This window comes from Prenolepis imparis, unplaced genomic scaffold (genome assembly GCF_030444845.1).
Source record: "Prenolepis imparis isolate NDT839.2.m4 unplaced genomic scaffold, iyPreImpa1.0 SCAF_11, whole genome shotgun sequence".
Lineage (NCBI taxonomy): Eukaryota > Metazoa > Arthropoda > Insecta > Hymenoptera > Formicidae > Prenolepis > Prenolepis imparis.
In genome coordinates, this window is record NW_028141169.1 from 5,568,714 (window position 1) to 5,585,479 (window position 16,766).

The following is a 16,766-nucleotide window of genomic DNA, read 5'->3' on the forward strand; positions in this document are numbered from 1 at the left end:
ATAGTGAAATAGAATTGCTTAACTTTACGAACAACGTGCATTGTGCATTATTACTCAAAATATTTTTTTTTTAACTTTTAGACTTGCAAGGAAAATGATTAATGTACAAATGAGTCATAAATCATAATGACTTTGTTATCTTTGATGTCTCACTATTTATCGATGTATATGATCTATTGATTGTGTATAAATATTGATTCTTCGCAGGAGATGAATTTATTATTGACATTATTTATAAATAATTCCTTTTTTTGATTGGAATTATTTATAAATAATTCAAATTTGACATTCTCATTATCATTTAGTAATTCTCCTCTCTTATCACATTTATTATACATAAAATTTTTTTATTTTGATCCTGAACAGAATTGATTATAATCTGTCAATTTCTTATCAATATATTAGTATAATGTATAATAATACTTAACAATATAAATTAGATTTTATTCTTGAAATGTTTAATTCTTTTCATGGCGCAGGTTTTAACATACTATAATTTCAACAAATAATTGAGTTTTTTAAATCGATGATTATAAAAAAAAATAGCTTAATATTCAATTTATATCATAAATCTATCTTTTGACTGTTATTTAAACTGAGGACTATATTTTTCATTTCAATTATCCAATTTTCTAAAAGAGAAAGTCATTATTGACTTAATTGATTGGTCTTTCTATTGCATTCAAAATTTCGAAAAAAATATTTAAAATCTAGCATTAAATAATTGAATTCTGAATTTAATTTATTGGATTCTGGAGAATATTTTCAATCCTTTATGTTTAAAACAATACATATAGAAAATTAAATTAAAATTTAAAAAATAAAAATGTTATTAAATAATATATATTACTTGTTGAAAGGTTACATAAAAATTTATGAACGACTTGAATCCAGATTGAAACGTTCCACCTTTTTTTTCTTTATATTATTATGATAAAAATTTATCTACTTTCTCATCAAGCTGTATAAACTAGTTTTATATTAATTTGCCTTTTTTATCTTTATATTTAATTAACCGCCGTTATATTGATTTATTTTAGGATTTAGGATAGAATTTATTACGGAAATAAAAATAACCCCCGTGCTAAAATGCTAAATTTATTATATCACAATAGATCTTATTATTTCACATATTCGTATAGGACTTTATGATATACTATACAAAGTGAAATTAGTTCATATTTATTGCAGGATTATATGCCCACTATGCCCACTTAGGACATTTTGTTCACAATGGCTGTATGCAAGGATTGCAACTGACCTGCCCATTTATCAAGAGCATTATAACGTGCAGCACATATTGATTTTTTATCCAATTCGAGAACTTGGTTTACCTATAATAAATGTAACCTCAAGTCTGATAAATATAGAGATAACCTGAAGTCTGGTGTTATTTGATACGATTTGTCTGGTGTTCTTATTTTATATAACTCCAAACACAATTTTAAAAAGATTATAATAGTAGTTACCTGATCTATACGACCGTGAATAGTATTGTCCAATATGCAAGATACCAAAAGACTTTCCACTTCAGAAACGTCAATATTCAATTCCTTACTTATGAAAGGAATATAAATTCTAGTGTATGGTCTTATCAATTTAATTAACACCTAAAATAATCGGATGTAATAAAATATCACGATATATAGCACAAATGTATATATACACAAAGATATATATATTAAACATTTTAACACCTAGTCATAAAATATTGTAAATTGTGTTTTCTATATACTCTCACATTTTTTAATGCGAGCTGAAATTATGAATATATACCTGTGTACGTATGTTTCGTAATAGATCCTCAATGTGTTCTCTAATAAAGGGATCATCCATAATATTATTCCTATTTTGTTTTAGAATTAATTCAAATTGATTGATATCGTTATTCTGATAACTGACAACTAAATTTGTCATTGCTAAAATTTCAGGATCATTCTTATATGGTTTCGCCTCTTGTGAATCAAATGGATTAATACCAGACTTCATTAACCTAAAATACCACATTATGTATATATTAAATGCATTAATATAATATAGATAATAGATAATAATTATAACAGTAAACAATAGATAATCACTCACATATTGGCCAAAACTAAATACTTCAAACATGTTGTTCGTCTTGGCGATCCAGACTCATCATAATTTTTGAAAGCTTCAAAGAAATCAGTATGAGCTCTTTCAAATTCACCTTCTCTTAAATGCATTTTACCACCACATTCTAGAAAAAAGATACAAGCATTTTATTATTTTGCTTTTCTAAATAATATATATGCACATTATAAAAATGCAAAAATCTTGTCATTAAATTTTCATATTTTTACCTCTGATCACACCCATAATTAGTGGATGCGGTATAGCACTTTTAATATGAAGACTTTGTTCATAAAGTGTTTTCAATTTCTTATTGTTCTTTTGTGCTGTATACATTTGTATTTCTAAGGCATAAATTTCCAATAATTGTGTTCCTTTCTTCAAATCATCTTCTCCATCATCGGTCTAAAAAATATATGTATATGTTAAATATATATATAAGTGTATATGTGTATATTTGATCAATGTTTTTACATATATATACCTGACAACTTTGATGAAGTTGTTTTAGTATTTTCGCCAGTTTATTAAAATCTGAACGGTCATAATATAATTTTCCCAATTTTGTATTCGTTTTAAACCATAACCTATCATTTTTTGCATCTTTTAATGCATCTAATGTAGTTTCGTAGAAATCTTGCAATAATTCCATCTTAAAAAAAAGTACTCATTATTTTTTAGAATTGAAACAAATTTGTATATAATAAAGTTTAATGAAGAATAGAAAATTTAAGCGAATACTTAATAAAATTATTTAAATAGAGCAAAGTTTATAAAGCTACAAAATATGACATTTGTTGAATGTACTTACATTCTTTGATGTACTAATATAATCCAATATAGAATTTATTGATTTTTCTGAATGATTTCTAGTAACTGCACTTTTAATATAGGTTAACAATTGTTTATACCTCGCCATCATCTCTTTGTAATTGGACTAAAAAGAAAAAAAAAAAAATATATATATATATATAAATTTTCTTAATTCACATAATATACATATAATTAAAGCTAAATGAATATAATACTCAATGAATATGGCTGTAGTCAAGGAGATGCTATAAATGCTCTGAATCATTCCATTTTGAAGCATCTGTAGCATCTTCATGACTGCAACCTATTATTAATATATTTTTTATAAATACCAGTTTAAAATTAATTTTGATCATTTGTTTTAAAGCTTTAAAACCCCATTCTCCTTTTTCTCCGCCTTCCAGATCCAATACTTTCTGAAAGCTTTGTAAAGCAGCTTTTGGGTCATCTTCTTTGAGAGCTTTACTATTATAATATTGATTTTCTAAATCCACATCTGGTTCGGAGTTGGAATCTTCAGAATATTCCTAAAATACATGTTATATTAGGGAACGGTTGAAACTGTAATATTCGCCGAATAATATACTTAATAAAAATACGAAGGAAAAAGCGGCTAAAAATAACCTAGAGAAACGAATGATTGAACATATTCACGCACAATCGAGGATTTTTAATAAACGGAGTTTATCGTGGAGGAAGATCTTTCGCAAAGCATCTCTCGTACTATTTTTACATGCTACATACAACAGCTTGTGGAATCCTAACCTCGTCGCGAGCCGGAAAAATGATCATCAAAACCGAGACTCGCATGATCCTCCGGAGAACTTACCAAGCCATAATCCTCCTCCTCCTCGCACATGAAATCATCCTCGCCGTCTGACATTTCGCAGGCTCTTATCAGTCACACAAGTGATACAAATCCTCACGCTACCCTGTTGATAGCGACGGTTACATTAATCCAACCAAAATCGTATTTTGAAATGCGCACAGACGCCCACGCCATACGCCATTGACGCTCATAGACCATAGCATATATAGATGGCTACGTTTGTACGTACGTGCCTTTCACGCGCATGCGCAGGCGATATTCATACAAAAGACTTTTCATAATATTGAATCGTTTCGTTTTTTACGAACATAAAATCGTGTAATTAACAATGTAAACAAAAAGATGTATTTTTTTTAATATTACAGAGAAATTGCTGAGATCACAAGCATTAATTAATGCATAAAATAAATTTTCATAATTTTTTATTATTCGCATTATCTTGCACACATATTATAGAATAGATATAAGATATAATTGTTTTCGATAATCTTTAAATGAAGATTATTCTGTAACTTTTCGGACCAATATTTTTCTCGCCTATTTTCCCGTTGTAAAGTTCGAGGATTATGAATTGATGGAACTTAGTAATCTCAAACCAAGAGATACAGTTCTAAAAATTAGAATTAATTTTCGTGCTTGGCTCTATTGGTCGTTTAAAAAAATCATATTTATTTATTTATTAAATTATTTATTAAATACTGAGAGCCGATAAAAATATTTCTTAAATTTATATTATTTTGTAATATTAATATTTGTCATGAGACATTTTATTTAGAAATATCAATTATCAATCACAGAACACACACACACACACACACAGAACTTCTCAATCATGTGTAGTTATAAGTCATATACGTGTGAAATGCACATGTGAATTTGGATGAATGTGTATATGTAATAACATATACATATATAGATTTGTAATTTTGCTTGCAATCCCCGGAAACTTCTGCACTCGAAATGAGATAGATATATATTCTAGTGTTCGAGAGAAAGAAACGAAGAAAGAAACTAAGTGCAGAAAAAAGTGCAAGCAAAACGAACAGAATAGATGTAGTGTAGTATGTAATAGAGTTCACTGAATCGTTCAATGTGAGAATTTATTCTGCGTTTTTATCATATTCAATCATACAGATTATGTTTGTGATAACAAGATGAGCAATTTGAATGAAACATCAAATGAACCGATATTATACGAATTATTAGAATATTTTGTTCGCAAACAAGAACCAGAATTGATAGTGAGTGAAAGTTCAATATGTGCAGATACACCATACATATAAAAATATATATTACCATTGCTATATATTGAAAATATTCTATACTTTTTAGAAGTGTAAAAGCGATGCAGCTATTCTCCCAACAACTGGCACAATAAAAAATGCCCTAAGATATCTTAACAATAGGTATTCCTTACCTGAAAGTATCTCGCTGCAAGTCAGTCTCACGTTACCATGGAAATTTGCTGTTGGAGATCATGGTCGTGTACTTGCTATTTTACAGGAGAATGTTATTGAAATAAGAAAAGCGAAAGATGAATATTCCTCTGTAGTGGGCAAAGCATCTGGTAAATAATATAAAATACACATCATGTTTTTTAACAGATATATATATATTTTTAGTTGCATTTCTTGTTTAATTGTATTTTTATTAAAAATAAAAGGTAATTTATATTTTTTTTTTAGCTCCAAAGGATGCTTTTCCTCAATGGCGTAAACTTGCATGGAGTTCCGATGGAATGATCTTAGTATTAGCATCAAGTAGTGGTTATACATCCTTTTACAATGCATTGGGAAATAATATCTTCAATATAAGTCCAAAAACAATTTCACAAAACCCTCAGATTCTTGAAGCTGGTGATGCAATAGCATCTATGTTATTTCTTAAACCAAGTATAAAGAATGAGAAATGGGCTTATGAATTCATTTTAATTTCGTATAGTGGGCTTCTCAGATCCTATCACATTTCCACAAATAGCTTTAGTATAAATTATGACTTCTCTTTTGGCAATTTCTACAAAAATGGTATTAATGCAGTGGCCTATGATGAAAAGCACAACTTGTTTTATGTTGCTGGAAATATGATAACACAAAAATTAACAGTAAGTATATCTACAAATATTATTTATGCATGCATGATTATATACAATTTTGCAGAGAGAGAAAGAGAGATATACTTTTATATTTTTTTAGTCTACTGCATCTGAATCTGGATTGACTTCGTGGCGACTCTTGAACGATTATCCACATTGTAAATTATCATTTACATTTGAAGATTCTGCTACCAATAGCTCACGATTTTCTATATGGAATATAATTCCCATCTTTAGCTTTCAACCAGAATCATATATATTTAAAATAAAAATTTCACCAAATGGTGAATTTTTGGTATGCTTGCATACAGATGGCTCGGTCTCACTCTGGGGTTTGCCAAATTTAATATTACAAAAAAAGTGGAAATTGTCTGAGCAGCCGGAATATAATATACCTAATCCTTTGGAACTTACAAAGTCTAAAAAATTTCCACCAGGTTTTACAGAATTTCATCCAATAGATATTGGTTGGTGGTCTGATCAGGTAACACTTTATTTATATACGACATGCTATAAATATTTTTTAAAGAATATAATATTAAGTTATATAAAAATAACAATACTCTATAAATGTATATTTTACAAAATACATATTCTTTTCTTTAAGGCTATCATAATAGCTCGATATTCGGGATCTACTTCAGTCTGCTCTACGTGGAATTTAAAGAATTTATTGGGTATTAGTCCAGAATTCTTAGCAGGACAACCACAAATAAGCGAACTTGGTTCAGAGAAAGGATTTTTATGTTTAGATTGTGAAACCTTTATTACAAGTAAAAAACGAAGTAGAGAACCCAACGATGGCCATTTATCAGGTTTGTTCATATTATGTTATATTTGTTATATTTGTTTCTTTTCTCTCTCTTTTGTTTATGCAATTACATTGTCCATTGCTATTTATGAATGATATAATTTATTAGTTAATCTACATTAAATATCCTTATGTTATGAATAAAAATTAAAAATTATTATATATATGTAGAAAATAAAAGCAATTTCTTTTATTTTATAATAAAGAAGCATCGTCAGAAAGCGAGAAGGACGATGATGAATTGGAACCTGTTACTATATTAAATTATACTACGAATTTGCTACAAAGCACATTATATTCAATAACTGATATTGAAAGATTTCAACCAAAAAGGAAGAAGTTGAAAATATTGCATCAAACTTATCGAATTTTAGGCGTAAAGAGTACGACTCCAGAAGAACTTTATTCTAGAAAGATAGACATTGAGGTGTGTAAATAATTTGATTCAGTTTAGTTATATAATTCAGATTTGTATGTTTAAATATAACTAAATGATTTTATATATTTTAGGAATATGAAGAAGCTTTAAATTTGGCAAACACATATAATTTAGACACAGATCTTGTGTATCAAACACAATGGAGAAAGTCAGAATTATCCTTGAATGCCATCGCAGAACATTTAAGTAAAATAAGTAAAAGATCTTGGGTTTTAAATGAATGTATAGTACGTGTCCCCGATACTATGGAAGCTGCAAGAGAACTATTGAATTTCGGATTGAGAGCTGCAAATTTAGAGACTTTAATAGCTATTGATATTTGTGATAATGATAAAATCGTAACTCCCGATATAGAAGAGGATTGGCAAGCAGTAGACGAAAGCACTGTAAGTTTAAGACAGGTGAGCAAAAGGTCTTACAAAATGCATAGCATTATTTCAATAAAAAAACTTATGTAAATTTATATTAAAATAATGTTTTATTTGGGAAAAATTTAATAGGTGCAGAAAATAAATGAGATGCTTGAAAAAATAGACATAAAAAATTTATCTGAGGTCCAAAAAGATTTAATTAGATATCGAAGAAAGCTTCTGAGTCATTTAGATAAATTGCTCACATATGAAATTATATTGGAGTCACCACTTAAATATAAGAAAGAATTTTATGAGGAATTCCGAAGGTTATCAGCTGTCGAAAATGCAATTAGGTATAAATATATTCGTACTTTTTCTGATTTATGAAATATACAGTTTTATTTAATTATAAATGTTTTTTTAAATATAGATTTGCCAAAGACTGCGATTTTCGAAGTGTCGAAATTATGTTTACCTATTACGGAGAAAGTTTGCTACCTCATTGGCTGGCAATTATTAGCTTTTTCCCAGAAACTCTAAATACATTAGATTATCAGAAACTCCTACCAGAATGTGACTTAGAAGGTCAATTATTTTTGTTAGATCAACGTGAGTTACGACAAAAAGATTGGTCGGAAAAATATGAGTTTAATGAAATAATAAATGAAAATTCAGACAATGGATCAGAAATGTTGTATGAATTAGATCCATCATTATTAATATATAGGTAAGGATTTTATTATATAAGGTTATTTGTAATTTTTATAATGACTATATTTAATTGTCTTTACTTTGTTTTTAGAAATACACAACTTACACCAGACTTATTACAAAAGTGGTATAAGACACGTGCTTACGAAATTGAAAAAAATAGTGCTTTAATAGATAATGCTTTGCAATTAGTTAAAATTGCAAAATCTCATAATATTAATGGCATGGAAGACTTATTATTAGATTTAGAAACTTTAAACGATCTTGTGTATAATGTATATCTGGAGGATATGTCATTAGATAAATTAGAGAAATTAAGTAACATTGAGAGAATAAAACTCTTGATGAGTACATCGACTGAAGTTAACTTTATGGAAAATATTAAGAAATTTTTGTTGCCTTTTATTAAACGAAGACATCAATATTTATATGTATGTATAATTATGTTTTATAAATAATTAAAATTATATATGTGCATGTATGTATGTATATACATTTACACACATATATGTATAATGATATTTCATTATTTTAAATTGCAGGATAAAGATGTTGAAAAACATTTACTGAGTGACTACCTAATTTGCTTAAGCAAAGACGATTTGACATTCCCAGTTAAATTTTTCGAATATTTAAAACAGACACAGGATACTGAGATAATCGAAATGATAGATGATATTACTACTTTAGCTTTAGATTGTGTATATGGTTGTGACGACCTTGATATGTATGAAAAAGCTAAAAATATCTTAGATTCGATATCAAAAGATTATAATGGAGAAAGGACAAGTGCAATGTACAATTTATTAGAAGAATTTGAAGAAGAACTTGATTGCATTAAATGCCTAAGCAAATATGGTGTAAAAACAACGTTAAAGTTCATACAAGAAAATAAAAATAATCCCGACATTGCTAGATCATTATTAAATCAAATGGCAAGAAGTTTTAGTGAAAGGTATGCAAAGTATATAAAAATAAATAAAATAAAATTTAGTTTGGTTTTTAAAAAATCTAACAAGCGATATTTTACAGACTTTGAATGATAATTATAACAATTAGATAATATATTCATTATTTCAGTTTGCCACCTCCAGGTGAAAACGAATGGGCACACTTATTAAATGATATGTTAGAGATACATGGGTCAATCTTTTCCTGTATTATTGTTGAAACCTGTTTTGAAATATGTGTTTCCGCCCGCTTAGTTTCAAGAATTAAATCTACCATCCAAAATTGTGCCACCTTAATAGAAACCAAGAAAAACGAGAAATCTATGCTAAAAGTATCTTATGAGAAAGCAATTGATCTTATATTGGAAGCAACCAAAGAATATTTTAATGGTTCCAGAACACTTACTGATCCAAATATGGAATTGGCTAAGTAAGTATTTCGCTAATATATTAATATACATACACACACACACACACATATATAAAATATATATTATATAATTTACTTTTAAATATTATATATACATAAATTATTGTTATAGAACTTGCCTTCGTCTTATTGAAGATGACAATATAAGAATTAAAGAAGAATACGATTTAATTAAATCGCTTCAAATTTTGAATGAATTCAATGTTGATATATTACCTCTTCAAGTTAGATTAACAGTAGATAAATTAACCTTGATTGAACATTGTTTAAATAATCAAAGGGATGCTTATAAAAGTCGACAGAGATTATTGACATTAGCAACGTATTTACGAATTGAAGGGAATAACAATAAACTTCGTGAAGGAAAAGTTTTAGAATTAATAGCCAGAAAAGCATTTGAGGTAAGATATATTCATATCATATCATATATATATTCGATTTCAAATCAACATATTTAAAGATTGAAACAAAAATTGGTAATATATCATTTTTTGTTCTACAGATAGAAGATTATAATACATGTGCTACGATATGTACACAATTGGCACAACGTAATTATCTTCCTGTTTGGAAAATTTGTTTAAATTTGGGACGTTGTAATAATTATAAGGATTTAAAAGTTAAACAAAAATGTTTATGGTTTGCGATAAATAATGGTCCTAGCAATATATTGGGTAATGCTTTAGAGCATATGCATTTGATCGAAATACAAATGTTACATAAAAATTTGGAACTGTGGCTGCCGTCTCTCGAATTTAATAGTTCTAAAGATGAAGAAAGTGATGAAAGCGAAGATGATTTTACAGATGCTATGACAACGGTAAAAGAAATATATTTTAGTAAATGACATAATGTTAATAATATGCTTATAATTCGAGATATAACATAACATTATTATAATTTATAATGATTTATTTATTATTACTTATAGCCACAAATAGAAGTGAAAGAGTTTGTTCCAAAAATATTGGAAACTTCAACAGAAATTGTAAAAAGTTCTGCTAATATTGTGAAAGAATCTACGTTTGGTTTGATAAAAAATATAAGTGATACCACATTTTGGAAATCTAGACTGAATTTTAACTTTACAAACAACTTGGAAAATAATATGCAATATGAAACCGAGGAAGAACAAAATATGGAAAATGCCAATCTTCAAACTTTTCCATGTTTTTATGAATCTTTACATGAAATGTGTAAAACAAGTACTACTGAAACAAAATACAACAAATATTCTATGGTAGACATACAAAATACAAAATTGAAATGTTGTCGGGCGCTTTTGAGAATAACTTTATTGAGTGAATCCTCTTCTTATGGATTAGAAGTAAGCGATATTAATCATTGTAAGTATTTACATTCTTATAAGAGTTTATATTGACAAACAGTTTAATTGTAAACACAAATTATGTTTATAGCAAAATAATGTATAAAATATTTTATTAATTTCAGTACTCTTAGAATGTGCAAAGCATACTATAGCAGATGATTGGTTACTTGGCATCACATATTTATTGAGTTTAAATAGAGATCACATTTTGGATGCTCAAGAAGTTTTTGTAAACTTACCACAAAGTGAATTGTATATACAAACAGCTCTTTATTATTATTCATTAGAACTGTATAAGAAATTGTATACTAATTGTGAGAAATTATATTTATATAAACCAGTAGATCTAATAAGAAATATGATAGCTGTGGCACAACATTCTGAAGAATGTGATATCGTTAAAGCATTACGATATTGGCAAAGCTTAAGTGAAGCACAAAATGTGCAACAAACAAAAGTAAAAGATATACCCACATTAGAACCGAAACAAGATAGTACTTGTATATATTCTGAAGAGACTGTGAAAGAAATAGCAAAATTAAAAAATGAAGAACAAGAATCTGCAGAACAAATTGATATTAATAATCCAGATTCTAATAAAAATGAAAATCTAAAAGGAGCTATTATCTCAGACAAAATTGATGCCGAAGAATGGACAGATGATTGGGGTGATTTTTCTGACGACAGCATAGAAACAACTAATGATGAGCAAGATAAAATTAAATCCGAAAGAATGTCGCAAGAAGAAACTGTTACTCCGTTTGTTCACGCCATTACTAAATATGAAACAGAGGAAGATCGATTTAGATTATTTCAAAAACTGTTTAATCAAATTAACGATTTAGAGCAATATCAGGAAGTAAAAAAAATCGTATTGCAATGGCCGAGATTTAACGTGCCAGAACATATCACATTGGATAATCATCCAATTTTAAAAATGATGAAAGTGATAATAACGTTGATTACGAAAATAGATACTATTAATTTTGAAACAAGGATATTACAAGAGTATGAAGAACTCATTGGATTATTAGGCTCTAAGGAGGTATTGTAATATATTTCAACTTTTTTTTTTTACAGGTTTACTGTGTAGGTGTAATCTAACGTGTTTTTATTTAAATGTTTGTGACACAGATTCTCAAGCAGTTCTTGGAAGTTGAACGAGATCACATCAGTTTTGTACAAAGTCTTTACCTAAGATTATGTTCCGAAAATAAGTCTATGCACAAAGAAGCGGTCGATCTCATTAAACAGCAACAGCAGGTCAGTCTATCATTATGTATAAATAATTAAGCTTCTGAATTGACATCAACAATTAATTTTATTTGATTTCTTTTTAGGCTGTCATGTTACCATCATTAATACTGGAAAAACTTTTCCTAAATGATTTAACTGTATCATTTAGCCCAGATCATATTGTGTACAATCAGATAATCGAACATGTCTTTATAAATGAATCTTTAACTGGTATTGAGAAAAATGCAAAAATACTTATACATGAATTGAAGAAACGAAAATGTATACTGGAGGCTCTAAATATCATAAGATTGATGGAGAAAATACCGTCGGCCTTGTGTACATTTGATTCTTGTTTTCAGTTGTTAATGGAGAAATGAATTTATTCCAAAAAAAGAACTGTGATGCATTTTTGAATATAAGAGAAAAAGTTACATTTAGAGGTATTTATATTATAAATAATTTTGTTTTAAAAAGACATATATTTACGAAGTATTACAATATAGAATTTAACTTCTATATTAACTATAAATTTGCTTTTCTAATATATTTTATGAAGTATGTGTAATGAACGTGAAAAGGATTCGACGAAATAACTTTTAAACGTTCCTTCCGCGTATATCAAGAGCTTTTCTTTTTCTAATCATATTTTAAAAGATTTAAATGTTTCTTCTATATATAGAGAGATAAAAGTAATATAATACAAAAAGGAATTATTTGTAAATATAAATTTGTTGTAACAAAAAATATAAGAGGTGAATTTGATACATTATATTTTATAATCTAACTCGCAATATCCTTATCGATCATATTGATACCTTATCAATCCCTTTACGAAAGAATAATTCGGTCGCGTTGACCGACCAGTGTTTCTCAAATCAAATAACTCATTCAGCAAATCTCAAGCAAAATCAGGTAGATATACATGCGTTACGCATATCTTTGTCAATTTTATCAGAGTCTTGATAAGACTGTGTCTTTTAGTCATTGCGACATACAGCCGTGTCGCGTTACACGCCCAATTACTGTTAATATAAATATCATTGTGCGTTTGTACCCTTCCGTTGTGCTGAATGTCAATGATGATTGGAGCGTGGATTACACTCGCTGCGCATAGGATGGCTCGCTTAACTTGGTAAACTGCCCGGTCTGTCTGAGAACTTAGTGTGCCGTTTCCTTTGATCGTATAAACACGCGTCTGCCGGGTAAGTGATATATTTACATACATGTTCTATAGGGGATATTTCTGTTTTTGCTATTATTATTTTTAAAAGGAATATACGTTATCTAAAGTAATATAAAAATTTTTGATTAATGCTTTCTAAATGAAAAGAGATTACACTACAGAGAAATGTTTTTTTTTATATTAATGTTTAATATTTATAATACCGTAAATTTATTTATAATTTTAAATAAGTTAATTAATTTTCCTTGAATGATCTATTTTTGTTTTTATGAATGAAAATTATATCTTTAAGATGCTAAAAATATATATCAGAAATAAAATAACTATAATAATATAATCTAATTATTGTTCGCGCAAGAAATTAAATTAAAACAGTATTAATGATATCATTTTGCAATCACAATAATATCACCTATTGATATAATTTTTAATAGATATGTTTATCGTTCTGTATCTGAAGTTCTTATAATGTAAGTAATTGATAACTTATTCTCTTCCACATTTTATTTTAAATATATTAAATATTACGTTTCTTATCTGTACAGTTTGATAATTTATCATTCGAAGAACAAAGAAGATATCCCAAGACTTTACTCATCAAACACGTTCTCTTCGCCGTGGAGGATATACATATTTCTCTTTTTCATCGACCCGGCTTCTCCCCCTTAATAACTGGCGGCTATTTTTGTGCTGTGTGCATCGCAGCAACATGGAGTACAACGACACCCTACTCATACCCGGTCAACGCATACGTCCGCCTGTGACCGAGGAAATAGCGGTCGCTCTTTTGGAGCGGCTCTACGGCATGAGGGTGACGAGCATGCGCAAATTAGAGTCTTATGATGATCGTAACTATCACATGCTGTGCGAGGAGACGCATGCGAATCCGCATGTCACTAACGTAGAGAAGGCCGGCTACGTTCTCAAGGTAATCAACTCCTTGGATTCCCGGAAGACGGATGTCCTCGAGGCGCAGACCGAGTTAATGATTTTTCTCAATCAGCGTAACATCTGCTGTCCGTTACCGGTCAGGAACGTGAGCGGCGCCTACTTTTCTCTCGAGAATTTAAAGAGCGACAATACCATGGAGAAATACGCCGTGAAATTATTAATCTATCGTCCCGGTGAGCTAATACATAACGCGAAGACGACTGATGAGCTATTGCGCAAGGTCGGAAACTTTGCCGCCAAGATTGACGAGATCCTCGTGGGTTTCAATCATCCAGCTTATGACAGTCATAAAACATTGTGGATGTTGAGTTCGATGCCTCGAATGCAGCAATTCACATATGCGATCAAGAGCTCACTAGATAAGCAATTGGCGCATGATGTGATTGTTACTTTTCAGAAAGAAGTGCTGCCGATCATGGATCAACTGGAGCAAGGGATCATACACGGTGACTTGAACGAGCATAACATTATCATGAGTCCCGATGGCGAGGATATATACGCTGTGATCGATTTCGGAGATTGTAACAGAACTTGTCGTATTTTCGAATTGGCTATAGTTCTCTGTTACATGATCTTGCAAACGGCTAACGTAGGAATGGGCAGACATGTCATAGAGGGCTACGAGAACGTCAGAAAGTTGACCGATGCGGAGAAGAAAATTCTCAAGATCAGCGTATGCGCCAGGATGTGTCAGAGTTTGATAATGGGCGTTTATTCGTATTTGCATGATCCTGAAAATCAATATTTGCTGAGCACGCAAAAAACTGGGTGGACGTTGTTGAAGAGACTGTGGCCTATGAGCCAAAAGGACGTGATGCAAGCCTGGGGATTAGTCAATCCCTAAACGCGGATATACTGCGACGATACTGCGACTCTTTGAGAATTATGCAATGACACATAATAGAAAAATGCAGCGCATAGCTGCGCGTTGCATTTTTGTATAAATGTTTTAATTAACTTTAGATATTTTTCTAACAACATTTTTATGACGATTGATTAAGGAAGTTGAGAGATAAAATTATTAGGAGATTAGGTCAAATCAAATTTTAATATTTTTTTTTATTAATTTTAAATCATAATTTTTTTCCAATTTCTATTTTACGAATAATATGCCTCAAAAATATTGTAATTCGATTCGATGCAGTTTTGTCTTTCTTAAATATCTTATTACTTAATTATAATAAACAAAAAACAGTAAGAGCTAATTTTTTAAAACATAAGTATTTTATGTATGTTCCGGACGTAAAAATTGAATATCGAAAAATGTGGCTTAATACATAAGATACATAGGATACAAGAGTTTTAAAAAATCAGCAACGAGTAATCTTTATATATTAAATATTTATTATTTTATTAATTCCTTTAATAATGCTTTTTTTATCGTTATTTCATAAAATTGTCATATTTCTACTACTGACGAAATAAGAAAATAAGAAAAATAATAGAAAAATATCAGGCGACTGTGTCATATGCGCAACATATCGTATCGATATATTGATGCAAATGTACGATAGTTTCATTATAAATGAATTTCGCGAGATCGCGGTTGCATATGTTACACACACACATTGTGCCAATCGTATTAATAAAATTATCGAGAGATTTAGGGGCTGCGCACAATAAAAGAAATAAGGAACAGGAAATAAAGAATAGAAGATAAGAATAGGGAACAGTTCAATATAAAACATATGAAATATAATTTAGTAATGCAAAATAGAGGAACAGAGGTGAAGTGATGAAATTTCTCTATTCTGCGTTACTAAATTACATTTCATATGTTTTATATTGTTCCTTATTATTTCCTGCTTCTGTTTTCTGTTTTTTATTCCCTTATTTCGTTTCTTATTCCTTTTTATTGTGTGCAATCCCTATATTTGTATATTTTAATATATAACATGGAAATAAGAAGCCAGAAAGTTTTAATCATGTTCATAATATGTAAATGTACATGAACCAAAAAAACGAGAATTTTTAATACTTTTATTTGCTTGGTATATATTTTCTAATTTTTTAAAAAAAGTTTATGTAATTCATTAATTTAATGAAAAAGTTAACATAATTTCTTAAATTTTTTTATATAAAGTTAACATATAATTTCTTAACTCTTTTTTCTGAATTATGCTTTAGTTAATTTTTGATGATTGATCTACATATACAGATAATTTTATATATGTATACATGCAATAATACACTCACCGATACGATGCGTAATAGCGGAGCTCTATATTACAAATAAGCGTTGAACTATAACATATAAAAAACACAAATTATATGTATACAAAATAGTTTTCAAAATAATTAATATTTGAAAAAGTCAATAATGCGCAACTAAATTTTTATTCGTATCGTAAAATATATTTAATAAAATTGTCATAGAATTATTAAACTTTTAAATTATTTTTTTAGATCTAAATTTTTATACATTTTAAAAGTAAGTTAAATAACTATAAATTGTATAAACAATATTAAAATTTATATATATATATATATAAATTTTTATTATTAATCATCTAATTATAATAAAGTTTAATATAATAA

The 16,766-nt window shown here is 28.7% G+C and overlaps 3 protein-coding genes across 6 annotated transcripts; 2 read left to right on the forward strand and 1 right to left on the reverse strand.

Moving 5' to 3' along the window:
• Window positions 1-1,082: 1,082 nt before the first annotated feature.
• Alien (COP9 signalosome complex subunit 2 alien) lies at window positions 1,083-3,920 on the reverse strand. The gene is made up of 9 exons (XM_083050068.1): window positions 3,740-3,920; window positions 3,243-3,437; window positions 2,909-3,034; window positions 2,582-2,749; window positions 2,328-2,502; window positions 2,086-2,224; window positions 1,777-1,993; window positions 1,470-1,610; window positions 1,083-1,334 (listed from the first exon to the last, which is right to left on the reverse strand). Exons 1-9 carry the CDS (start codon window positions 3,791-3,793, stop codon window positions 1,215-1,217), a joined length of 1,335 nt encoding a protein of 444 aa, XP_082906194.1. The 5' UTR covers window positions 3,794-3,920; the 3' UTR covers window positions 1,083-1,214.
• Window positions 3,921-4,675: 755 nt separating this feature from the next.
• LOC145942541 (NBAS subunit of NRZ tethering complex) lies at window positions 4,676-13,991 on the forward strand. Of its 4 annotated transcripts, XM_083049368.1 has the most exons (20): window positions 4,677-4,980; window positions 5,072-5,306; window positions 5,425-5,840; window positions 5,932-6,315; window positions 6,439-6,646; window positions 6,849-7,069; window positions 7,153-7,482; window positions 7,582-7,787; window positions 7,865-8,161; window positions 8,237-8,576; window positions 8,688-9,100; window positions 9,226-9,525; window positions 9,638-9,926; window positions 10,028-10,345; window positions 10,457-10,871; window positions 10,978-11,900; window positions 11,990-12,118; window positions 12,196-13,006; window positions 13,076-13,296; window positions 13,823-13,991. In XM_083049368.1, the coding sequence occupies exons 1-18, from the start codon at window positions 4,894-4,896 to the stop codon at window positions 12,469-12,471; spliced, it is 5,787 nt and encodes a 1,928-aa protein (XP_082905494.1). In that variant the 5' UTR covers window positions 4,677-4,893; the 3' UTR covers window positions 12,472-13,006; window positions 13,076-13,296; window positions 13,823-13,991. The 4 variants fall into 4 exon arrangements, with proteins under 4 accessions (XP_082905495.1, XP_082905494.1, XP_082905493.1 ...); XM_083049369.1 differs by having other exon boundaries at window positions 4,676-4,980; window positions 6,852-7,069; window positions 12,196-13,296; XM_083049367.1 differs by having other exon boundaries at window positions 12,196-13,296.
• Window positions 13,987-15,072, forward strand: LOC145942935 (hydroxylysine kinase). The gene has a single exon (XM_083050103.1). The coding sequence runs from the start codon at window positions 13,987-13,989 to the stop codon at window positions 15,070-15,072; it is 1,086 nt and encodes a 361-aa protein (XP_082906229.1).
• The last annotated feature ends 1,694 nt before the right edge of the window (window positions 15,073-16,766 follow it).